Here is a 12,677-nt window from a genome sequence, read left to right as displayed (position 1 = left end):
TCTGGGGATATGCAATCACCTTTCCCAGTTGAAGGTAATGCTCTAACTTCCAAACAGAAAAGAATAATAAAATATTATAAAATTATGTTCTCACACATTTGAGTTTTGTGTCAGAAATTTTAATGTGCAATTTTTTAATAAGAGTAAATTTTAAACTCTGACCTACATCAAGAAACAAATACGCTACTTTGATTATAACCCTAACCAGTTGGACTGGCATCTATCAAATGGCTATTGTGTGTAAAATTATTATTTTCCTAATTCTTACTGGGTTACAGCAGAAGCCTTATATCTTTGAGATGTGTTATTTTATTAAAAAAAAAAAAAGACATCACTTACTCCACATAAATCGAGATGGGCACCCTTGCCATCTGACTCTGAAGGCTATGTGTGCATAACCACTAAATCAAACCACCTTTGGAGGGTTGTTGGAGGGTTAAGTGATTTAAGCACGCGTGTGCGTTATCCACGCAAGGGACCAGGATGCACCCTAGGAGTGGACGATGCAGCCTTGTCCTCAAACAGCTCAACTAGCGTTTTGAATTTTTAGCAAAGGCACTTTCCTTAAACTTATTCATCCAGTTTACAAGATGCTCATCAGATGAGTGGTCCAGCCCAACACATCCAGCAGACAGTGGGTCCCCACTAGCATCCGTCGCAGGCCAGCACGGCGTTCCCACGGGGTCATCCTCGTGAGTTTCTATCCTTGACTGTCAGCACTATGGGGCTTACACTCCAGGGACATGGGCAACCCTCTGTATCCCTCCCCCACCACCCCCCCACCAATAGCCACAGTCACACAGACTGCCAGGCCAGACAAGCACGTGGAGAGATGCTCCACACCACTGGTTATCAGAGAAATGCAAATCAAAACCACCACAAGGTACCACCTCACGCCAGTCAGATGGCCACCACTGAAACGCCTACAAATAACAAACACTGAAGAGGCTGGGGAGAAAAGGGAGCCCTCCTGCAATGCTGGTGGGACTGTAACCTGGTGCAGACACTAGGAAGAAGAGCGGGGAGGTTCTTCAAAAAACTAAAAATAGAGCTGCCACATAATCCTACAATCCCACTCCTGGGCATTGATATGGACAAAACTGTAATCCAAAAAGATACACGCACATCTATATTCTTAGCAGGACTATTCACAATAGACAAGACATAGAAATAATCTAAATGCCCATCAACAGAAAAAAAGATAAAGATGCGGTACACACATACAATGAAATACTACTCAACCATCCGAGAGCGAGAGATGCCATCGGCAGCACTGTGGATGGATCTGGAAATTATCACACTAACTGAGCTAAGTCAGAAAGAAAAAGACAAATATCACATGATACCACATAGAAGGAATCTGAAATATGACACACCCGAGAGGGGTGGGATCAGGGGGCTGGGAAGGAGGCTTAAGAGGGGGATATATACTTGTAGATACACACACACGTATATACTTGTGGCTGATTCACACTGCTGTATGGCCGAAACCAACACAACGTTGAAAGCAACTAGCCTCCAATTAAAATTTTTTAAACTAAACAATAAATAAACTATGACACAAGTGAACATATCTATGAAACAGAAACAGATTCACAGTCACAGAAAACAGACTGTGGTTGCCAAGGGAAGAGGGAACGGGAGAGATGGAGCGGGTGTGTGGGGTTGGCAGATGCAAACAGTTACACACAGGATGGGTAGACAGGGTCCCACTGCATGGCACAGGGAACCGTGATCAGTGTCCTCTGATAAACCAGAAAGGAAAAGAATCTGAAGAAAATGTGTGTTGTTGTTTAGTTGCAAAGTCATGTCTGATTCTTTTGTGACTCCGTGGATTGTCAGGCTCCTCTGCCCATGGGACTCTCCAGACAAGAACACTGGAGTGGGTTGCCATTTCCTTCTCCACGGGATCTTCCCAACCCAGGGATCGAACCCAGGTTCTGCACTGCAGGTGGATTCTTTACCACTGAGCCACCAGAGAAGAAAATGTACATATCTGTATAACTCAGTCACTTTGCTATACAGCAGAAATCAACACATTGTAAATCAATTATACTTCAATAAAAATTTTTTTGAAAACAGACTGGCAGACCAGCAGCCACCAAAGGGGCATCTTTTCATCCAGAACCTCACTTCCCCTGGACTCATCTCAGAAACTGAAAAGTCTCGTCAGAGTCTTCAGCTCCGACATCCCGCAGCCCAGCCCGCACAGCAGCCCCGCTCTACTCCAGCCTGCGCAGGGTCCGCTCCCACGGGAGGCACGGGACACACAGGAGGACACAGAAGCCAGGAGGAGGGCAGGCAGACTGCTGGCGTGATGCTCTCCATAGAAGTCACAGCACACTTCCCCAGGAAAGCCTCAAACAGCAGACCTCTGACCAACACATCAGAGGATGAGGGACAGAAATCCCAGCAGTAACAGAAACACCCACAAACTGACCCTCAGATGCGGGGAGTGGATGACATGGCTCACCTGAAGGGCGTGTCAGATTTGGGAAAAGATTCTGTCCACGGGTGATGAGAGAGAGAACTAAAACTTCTCACGTCATCTGACATACCCCATGAAATATGCATCACTTTTATAAACGGTTATTAGATGTGATTATAGTATGGGCACCATCTCCCTAGGCTACATGATGCTTTAAATAGGATCTCCAGGACAGCCTAAGAATATAACCACTTTTACCATAATGTTTCTATGTGAGAAAACTCTCTCCAAGTTCCAAACAACAGACTTAAAATACTACCTCCCTCTAACTTCAGGATTGGCCATTAAAAAGCGAAAAAAGGGGACTAAGTTAACTGTGAAATCCCATGGGGTCCTTCAGTTCAGTTCAGTTCAGTCGCTCAGTTGTGTCCGACTCTTTGCGACCCCATGAATTGCAGCACGCCAGGCCTCCCTGTCCATCACCATCTCCTGGAGTTCACTTAAACTCACGGCCATCGAGTCGGTGATGACATTTATAGAATTACTGGATTGGTGGGACCCAATAATGCCAAGAAAGTGTATGCACGTGTGGTGCACATGTGTATTTCTGGGGAGAGCCTACAACAGATTCTCAAAGTGACCCACAGAACACAAACAAATATTAATTAAGAAACATAACTATTAACTGTTTCACAGAGAAATGCAGAATAAGCATCAACTTCTGGTTCACATTAAGTACAAGAAAACTGAGTCTAGACTTCTGTCTATAACCCGTCTTTATCACTGCAGATGGTGATTGCAGCCATGAAATTAAAAGACGCTTACTCCTTGGAAGAAAAGTTATGACCAACCTAGATAGCATATTCAAAAGCAGAGACATTACTTTGCCAACTAAGGTCTGTCTAGTCAAGGCTATGGTTTTTCCTGTGGTCATGTATGGATGTGAGAGTTGGACTGTGAAGAAGGCTGAGCGCTGAAGAATTGATGCTTTTGAACTGTGGTGTTGGAGAAGACTCTTGAGAGTCTCTTGGACTGCAAGGAGATCCAACCAGTCCATTCTGAGGGAGATCAGCCCTGGGATTTCTTTGGAAGGAATGATGCTAAAGTTGAAACTCCAGTACTTTGGCCACCTCATGCGAAGAGTTGACTCATTGGAAAAGACTCTGATGCTGGGAGGGATTGGGGACAGGAGGAGAAGGGGACAACAGAGGATGAGATGGCTGGATGGCATCACTGACTCGATGGACGTGAGTCTGAGTGAACTCCTGGAGTTGGTGATGGACAGGGAGGCCTGGCGTGCTGCGATTCATGAGGTCGCAAAGAGTCAGACACGACTGAGTGACTGAACTGAACTGAACTGAACTGAACTCTCCACCATCCACATAAACCTGACACCAGAACTTGCCTGCAATCTTGAAAGGAAAAAAAAGTTTTTAAAAACTGCAGTTTTTAATGCCCTAACATGTAACCTGCGGAGATTTTTGAGAGTCTAATAATAAGAGGTTGGACTGAGGTCACAGACCGCACCACCATCACTGGGCACTCGTCTCCAACCCCCATCAGGACCTGCAGGCCACACACCAAGTAACAACAGATGCCTGAAATGAACGTGAAATACTGTAGAACTGAAATTCTGCAGCTGACACGGAAAGGTTTTTCTTCAGAGCCATATACTAAAGTACTGTACAATAAATTAAAGTCTGCAAAACCATCCCAAGATGCAAAAGAAATGCACACTGACCTTCATGAGATGCTGATTTATCCATTTTGTAAATGTTTTCTTTTGAACTTTGTCCCGTTCATCTGCAAGGGGGAGAAAAGATAGAAAAGAAGGTTGGTAAAAATCCAGGAAGAGGAGACCTTCATTATCATTATGCAAATAAAGAAAAGTAAGATGTTCAAAAGGTACTCTTTAGTGCACTTGAATTTTCTTGCTAAGTTTTGGCATCCTGAGGTTTGAGAGACCGCTTCCTAATGCGGCGTCTGCCAGCACTGACCTCTGCTGCATCACCCCTCCCCCAACAGCCACCACCACCAGGAAGCCCTCTCACCCCTCCATCACCACCAGCTTCGGGCAAGCCCTTGCATGAACTTCCCAAAGCACTTGGTCACAGATTACATCCCATTTGGTCTTCAAGACCACGAAAGGTAGGGTCATTTCCATCTCACAGAAGAGGAAACCAAGACCTCCAGCAGTTAGAAGATTTGTCGAGGATTATTTCGCAAACACGTAAAGTTGAAAGGCATGACTGAACTCACGTCCTCTAGCTTGAATTACAAACCAAGCGGCTTCTCTGTTGGATTCCCTGTGTTGAACCACCTGGTAACAACGGAACACCTCACTAGATCCTTGGCATGGAGGGTGATGCTGTCCTGGTTTCTAGACATGGTTCAGAGAACAACGAGGGAGGTCTTACGATTTAGGAGGGAAAGCACTAGAACACTCTGGCTCATCAAGTTATCATTTCAAAGAGAACCCTGGTCTCCAAGGCCTAGAGAGGAGGCTGGTAGCCACACGGCTCCCTGTCCCGCCCCAAGGCAGGAATCCTCGCCCTGCTGTTCCCTCCTCCTCTCTCTGCATCCGGGGATGGCTCTTCCTCTCCCCGCTGTGGTCCTCTTTCCTTTCCTCTCACTGGTCCACCTCTCCATCCCTTCCTTGGGGGCAAACAGGCCTCACTCTCTCCATCTCTTTCCCTCCTCATTCTTCATCCCTGAATAGGCCTCACTCTCTTCATCTCTTTCCCTCCTCTTTCTTCATCCCTGAGTCCCCATAAACTACTTTAACAGAAGGAAAGTGTCTCTGAAAATGCTTGCCTAAAAACAGGGCAACCATAGGATCCTACAATCCCACTCCTGGGCACAGATCCAAGAACACCATAATTCCAAAAGACGCACGCACCACAATCTTCAGAGCAGCACCGTTTACAACAGCCAAGACGTGAAAACAATCTGAATGTCCACTAACAGATGACTGGATAAAGATGCAATACATACATACAATGGAACACTGCTGCTGCTGCAAGGTCGCTTCAGTTGTGTCCGACTCTGTGTGACCCCAGAGATGGCAGCCCACCAGGCTCTCCCATCCCTGGGATTCTCTAGGCAAGAGTACTGGAGTGGGTTGCCATTTCCTTCTCCGATGCATGAAAGTGAAAAGTCAAAGTGAAGTCGCTTCAGTCGTGTCCGACTCTGTGTGACCCGAGAAATGGCAGCCCACCAGGCTCTCCCATCCCTGGGATTCTCTAGGCAAGAATACTGGAGTGGGTTGCCATTTCCTTCTCCGATGCATGAAAGTGAAAAGTCAAAGTGAAGTCGCTTCAGTCGTGTCCGACTCTGTGTGACCCCAGAGATGGCAGCCCACCAGGCTCTCCCATCCCTGGGATTCTCTAGGCAAGAGTACTGAAGTGGGTTGCCATTGCCGTCTCCAACACAACACTGCAAATCAACTATAATCCTACAAAATTTTTTAAAAAAGAAAATGGTTGTCCTACGTATGAAAAGTATTTATATGCTTTACACTAATTTACATAAACAAAAAATCTTGTATATGTCAACTGGGAAAAATATCTTAGTTACTATTAACACAAAAAAACACAAATAAAAAAGAAAAAGATGAGTATCATAAAGTATAACTGGGCAAAAAAGGCAAACAATGAAGATGATTAACATTTACGAAATGAAATTAATAAAATTAATTTTTAAAATGAAAAATGCCCACAGGTACTCAACCTCACTAGCAAATAATAATAATAAAATAGCAATATATATAAATAGTTATATATATAAATGTATATAACATAAAAATACATAAAATAATAAAATTAAGTCATAAAAATAAGCTTTTTTACCTATCAAGTTGCCAAGATTTCATGAAAAAATAAATTCATAATGACCAAGGAACAGTGGAGCTTCCCCAGTGGCTCAGCAGTAAAGACTCTGCCTACAGTGCAGGAGACCCAGAAGACACGGGTTCAGTCCCTGGGTTGAGAAGATCCCCTGGAGAAGGGAATGGCTACTCACTCCAGTATTCTTGCCTGGGAAATCCCATGGACAGAGCCACCTGGGGGGCTACAGTCTATAGTGTCTTAAAGAGTCGGACACAACTGAGCAACTATGCACGCACACATATGCGTATATGTATATATGTGTATCGGAGAGGGCAATGGCACCCCACTCCAGTAATCTTGCCTGGAAAATCCCATGGATGGAGGAGCCTGGTGGGCTACAGTCCATGGGGTCGCTGAGTCGGACACGACTGAGCAACTTCACTTTCACTTTTCACTTTCATGCACTGGAGAAGGAAATGGCAACCCACTCCAGTGTTCTTGCCTGGAGAATCCCAGGGACAGCGGAGCCTGGTGGGCTGCCGCCGGTGGGGTCGCACAGAGTCGGACACGACTGAAGTGACTTAGCAGCAGCATATATGTGTACATATTGTTGCTCAGTTGCTCAGTCAAGTCTGATTCGTTGCAATCCCATGAACTGCAGCATGTCAGGCTCCTCTGTCCCCCAATACCTCCCAGAATTTGTTCAAATTCATGGTCATTGAGTCAGTGATGCTATTAACCATCTCTTCCTCTGTCGCCCCCTACAATATACATATATATATATATACACACTGTGGGTGTGTATATACACACATACACGTTGCTGTTGGAAATGTACTTTGGTTTAAATCCTCTAGAACTTCACTGTCAATACTCTAGTCACGAGTCACATATATGGCTATTAAATTCTGAATTTAATTAAAACAAAATAAAATGAACAATTCAGTTCTTTGATTACCCAGTCACAACTCAAGTGTGCACTGGCTAACACTAAACAATACAGATAAAGCACATTCCCACCATCACAAACATTTCTGCTGGAGAGTGGACAATTTGCCAATAAATATAAAAAGCCTTAAAAATATAGACGATGTATCCCAGCAAGCCCACTTCTAGAATTTATCCTACAACTAGAATGATGGTTGTGCACAAAATGTATCTGTGACAATATAAATCAGTGTAACTATTTCAAGACAAAAGTTTTGAAAAAAAAAAAATGTTCAATGATAAGGAAATGAATAAATAAATTTTAGTAAAGCAATCCAAAGGTTTGTTCAGATCCGAGTCTTTGCAAGTTACCTAGTGATGGCATGTTACTTCGAGCTCTCTTACCCTTTAATGCCATCAAGAATGGAAGGGGGCAGCTCTCTTACCCTTTAATGCCATCAAGAACAGAAGGGGGCAGATCACATAGTCTCTCTCATGTTTTACAAGCATTTGTTCCCCAAAGTTTCCCCTGGAAACCCTTCCCACTTCCTATCAACGTCAGGGGGAACCAGAAAGACATCTGAACAGAGACTATCGCTGGGTACTGTCAATAATACATTCCCTTCCAGTGAGCAAATCTCTAGTCTAACTTTTTGGGCTGCGGCACGAGGGATCCCATTTCTGCCAACCAGAGACTGAAGCAGTACCCCCTGCGGTGAGTGTGGCATCCCAACCAGCAGATCACCAGTGAATCCCCTAGTCTCATCCTTAACTTCACACTGGGTGTTAAAGACTAGAAAAGCTGACCAAGGAGACAGAAGGTTGCTGAATCTGAATATAAATGCTTAGAATTTATGCTAAAATTATTAAACTTGCCTTGGGACTTCCTGGGCAATCAAGAGAGTGGTTAAGACTCCAAGCTTCCACAGGGGTGAGGGCTGGGTCCCTGGTTGGGGAACCAGGACCCCACGTGCCATGTGGTCCACACACAAAAAAACAAACTGGCCTGATCCCCAACATAAGAACCGCAGGCACTGTGTATATAACTACTCTGTCAAGACCAACTGCATCAATAATTGTTAACCAATATCACCATCCACAAAATATTTATGAATTCCCCTGTGAGTCCCCTGGGGCACGACCCAGACCTTAGTCATCTTTATCTACCCCATAACAGAGACCATGAAGCTTTTGTGCACTCAACAAACATATGCCCGTGATGTGAATTAATTACGTTTCTCAAAGGACAATCCTTCTCAGGATAACAAGGTATAATCCCCTATATTCTGAGATATGGTGGTATATATCACTATTATTATTACATCTCTTGAAGCAATGGTGATATTATAAATATCTTTCAGCCTTGCTATTTCTAAAGCAATCAAAAAGAACCTAAGTAGCTTCCCAGGTGGTGCTAGTGGTAAAGAACCTGCCTGCCAATGCAGGAGACATAAAAGATGCCGGTTCATTCCCTGGGTGGAAAATCCCCTGGAGGAGGGCATGGCAACCCACTCCAGTATTCTCGCCTGGAGAATCCCGTGGACAGAGGAGCCTGGTGGGCTACAGTCCATAGGGTCGCAAAGAGTCAGACGGGACTGAAGCAACTTAGCACTTAGCAACTAACTAGCAGGTAAGGCAAGAACAAAGGAGTAACAGCACGCCAGGCCTCCCTATGCATCCCCAACTCCCGGAGTTTACTCAAACTCATGTCCACTGAGTCGGTGATGCCATCCAACCACCTCATCCTCTGTTGTCCCTTCTCCTCCCACCTTCAATCTTTCCTAGCATCAGGGTCTTTTCGATAAATCAGTTCTTTGCATCAGGTGGCCAAAGTATTGGAGACCATATGACCCAGCAAATCCCACTCCTGGACATACATCTAGAGAAAAACATAATTTGAAGAGAACCCCAGTGTTCATAGCAGCACTGTTTACAACAGCCAAGACATGGAAGCGTCCACTGACAGATGAATGAATAAAGAAGAGGTGGTGTGTGTGTGTGTGTGTGTGTGTGTGTGCGCGCGCGCATCTGTGTGTATGCACATACACAAGTGTGAATGATTTTCAATGCTTGATTTAGATATTTTAAGTATGTCCGCTGACAACTAAGTGCTACGAGAACCATGGAAACCAAATGAACTTTCTGGTCAACTCAACACATTCACAACGCTGTATTAGCTGGTCAGGTATGCAGCACAGTGATTCAGTTTTTTAACTATACTTCAATAAAAAGTAAATTAGAAGAAACACTGATCTCATAATTTCAGATTAAAAGAGGCCTAGTAAGAACACACGGAGAAGGCAATGGCAACCCACTCCAGTACTCTTGCCTGGAAAATCCCACAGATGGAGGAGCCTGGTAGGCTGCAGTCCATGCGGTCACGAAGAGTCGGACACGACTGAGCAACTTCACTTGCACTTTTCACTTTCATGCATGGGAGAAGGAAATGGCAACCCACTCCAGTGTTCTTGCCTGGAGAATCCCAGGGATGGAGGAGCCTGGTGAGCTGCTTGTCTATGGGGTCGCACAGAGTCAGACATGACTGAAGCGACTTAGCAGTAGCAGCAGTTAGAACCCAAGTGTTGTGATTCCCCCAGAACTGCTCCCACTCCCTCGAGATCCCGCCGCCTGGGGAGTGCTGAGCAGCCCCCAGCACAGGGAAGCCTTGGGTGTGGACTTCGGACAAGCGCAAACGAGGGCACCTGCTCACCGAAGTCTAGGGCTCCTGTCACACCTCAGCAATGCTTCTCTCACCTCCAGCGAGGAAAACAGAGTGCAGGCTGGGGAGCCCTACCCAGGCAGCCCCCATATTAACAACCATCCAGCTAGGGATCCAGGGCCTAATGCCGAGCGTCAGGGCAGAAACCTGCAGCAGACCATTCATTCCAGAGCCTTATAATCTGGACTCCCCTGGTGGCCCAGGGGTTAAGAACCTGCCTGCCTGTGCAGGGGACATGGTTCCATCCCTGATCCAGGAGGGTTCCACATTGTGGGGTGGGGGTTGGGGGGAGCAACTAAGCCCGTGCGCCACCGCTGCTGAACCTGAGCTCCAGAGCCCGTGCGCCACCACCGCAGCCCAGGTGCCCAGAGCCCGTGCGCCACCACCGCTGAACCTGCGCCCCGGAGCCCGTGCGCCACCACTGCTGAATCTGTGCCCCGGAGCCCGTGCGCCACCACCAGAGAAGCCACCACATTGAGAAGCCCGCCCGCCAGAATGATGAGGGCCCCCGCTTGCCACTACTAGAGCAATCCCAGGCACAGCAATGAAGACCCAGTGCGGTCAAAAATAACATTTTTTAGAGAAACTACATTTTAAAAATCCTTATAATTCAAGAATAGACAGCTTCCATATAAAGCTACAAAAAAATAAGATGAAAGCATTCCTATAACTATCTACCAAACTTCTATCAATTTATTGAATCATCACATAATATGAGGGCTTCCCTTGTAGCTCAGTCAGTAAAGAATCTATCTTAAATGCAGGAGACCAACTTTGATCCCTGAGTCAAGAAGATCCCCTGGAGAAGGGAATGGCTACCCACTCCAGTATTCTTGCCTGGGAAATCCCGTGGACAGAGGAGCCTGGAGGGCTACTGTCCATAGGGCTGCAGGAGTCAGACATGACTTAGAGACTAAACCACCATAATAATATGAACTCTAACAAATTTACCCTGTCCCATTAAATCTAACACATGATGTGTATCATACAAACTCCTTTTAGTACATAACGATTAAGAAAATACGCTTTTTTAAAAGAACATATATATATATACATGTAACTGAATCACTCTGCTATAGAGCAGAAATTAACATATTATACATCAACTACATTTCAAAAAAATAAATTTAAAAATAAAAAATATGTGTCTTGGGTCATGGAAAGCCATATGCATTGATATGTTAATTGCATACTTTACAATGAAAAATTAGAAGCAATCTAATTATATGATATTTAATGATTATTAAATTCTGATGTTTCCTTCTAAATATATATATTTTCTTAAATTAATAAAAATCAGTCCTATATTTTAAGGAACATGAAGAACAGAACACAAGTTCTTAAAAACTACTCACATATTGGTTAATTTCTTAGCCACGTGACAGATCAAGAAAGCTGATTACATCAAATGATCAAATAATGAGACTTATTCACATAATACAACCATATAAAGGTCTTTTGATCACTGACATTTTGTTGTGGTTGATAGTAGCTCAAAAGCACTACTGAAAATGTAAGGTGGGTGTTAGACATTTAGCAGGTCAATACTGAGATAGTAGCTGGGGATTATGGTCCACAGCTCAAGTAGCGGGTAAGGCACGAAGACTAACCTGAACTAAATAACACATGATTCATAGATTCTGATACTGTTTTCTAACAATAATAACCTAACCTTTTAAGCCATGGTAATGGGCTTCCCTGGTGGCTCAGAGGATAAAGTGTCTGCCTGCAATGCAGGAGACCCAAGTTTGATCCCTGGGTTGGGAAGATCCCCTGGAGAAGGAAATGGCAACCTACTCCAGTATTCTTGCCTGGAGAGTCCCATGGACAGAGAAGCCTGAGTGGACTACAGTCCACGGGGTCTCAAAGAGTCGGACACAACTGAGTGACTTCACTTCAACCCTGGATGAGCCCTCTTCAAGTACACCAAAGGAGGGTCTTTTACCCTCAAAGGCTCCCAGGATGCTACGGTAACGAGGAAAGAGTTAATGTGGACTCAGGGCCTCTACTTTCTTTTAGAAAGCAACTTACAACCCGGGAATAACTGAAGTCTGGGCAGACAGTGATCTACCACTTTCCACACACATTGTTTCAAGAGGGAGTATTCAAGATGACACCATCTAATTTTCCAATTATAAGTTTCGTAATGGCTCTTTCTTTCACTTCAGCGACGGAGGTCTAACGCTGAGGTTTATATTTAGGGCAACGTTGCTAAGGCAACACAAAGCAAAAGACTCTCTTGAGTTATTAACTGATTCTGCTTGTTTTACAAACTATTTTTCTGAATGGAGCTTTAAAACATTCCTCTATTGGAAAAGTACTTCATTTAGAGAGTACGTCTTAAATGAAAACATACATTTATGATCACCTCGTAAAGTACAACGTGGCTGAACATTCCACAATGACAAAGAAGGCAAACAATAGCAGAGTTTGAAGAAATGAAAAGTAGAAAAAGAGTACCGATTATTACAACTTACACTGTCTGGTCTTTGGTAAAATCCAATCAAAGCTAAACCACTTTGTATCACCCGTAAAATAACTATAGGATTATCTCAATGCGCGCCCTAGGTCCAACAACAAGGGGGAAGTCCTGTCCAGAGAGCCGCAGGAGTGGTCATGGAAGCCCGCCCAGACTCTGAGAGGAGCCCCGAAGCCTAGCACAGCCCCGCCGTGGGACCCATCGGGCCCTGCACACCCCACCCCCCGACCCTGCAGCGCGGAGGCCAGCAGACAGGTGGCTACTGACCCATGCAGCACATCAGCGCCACCAGCCTCG

The 12,677-nt window shown here is 44.9% G+C and overlaps 1 protein-coding gene across 8 annotated transcripts in view; it reads right to left on the bottom strand.

Moving 5' to 3' along the window:
• Window positions 1–12,677, bottom strand: part of DST (dystonin) — a 522,626-nt gene that overhangs the window by 293,182 nt on the left and 216,767 nt on the right. For all 8 annotated transcript variants that reach the window (XM_068960483.1, XM_068960482.1, XM_068960484.1 and 5 more), the window contains one exon: window positions 4,170–4,231. In XM_068960483.1, the coding sequence (XP_068816584.1) occupies window positions 4,170–4,231 (62 nt within the window). The remainder of the gene's footprint in view (window positions 1–4,169; window positions 4,232–12,677) is intronic.

The sequence above is a fragment of the Capricornis sumatraensis genome, chromosome 22 (genome assembly GCF_032405125.1).
Source record: "Capricornis sumatraensis isolate serow.1 chromosome 22, serow.2, whole genome shotgun sequence".
In the NCBI taxonomy this organism is placed as follows: domain Eukaryota; kingdom Metazoa; phylum Chordata; class Mammalia; order Artiodactyla; family Bovidae; genus Capricornis; species Capricornis sumatraensis.
Note: the sequence above shows the minus strand (reverse complement) of the source record. Positions and strands in the feature narration are given on the sequence as shown.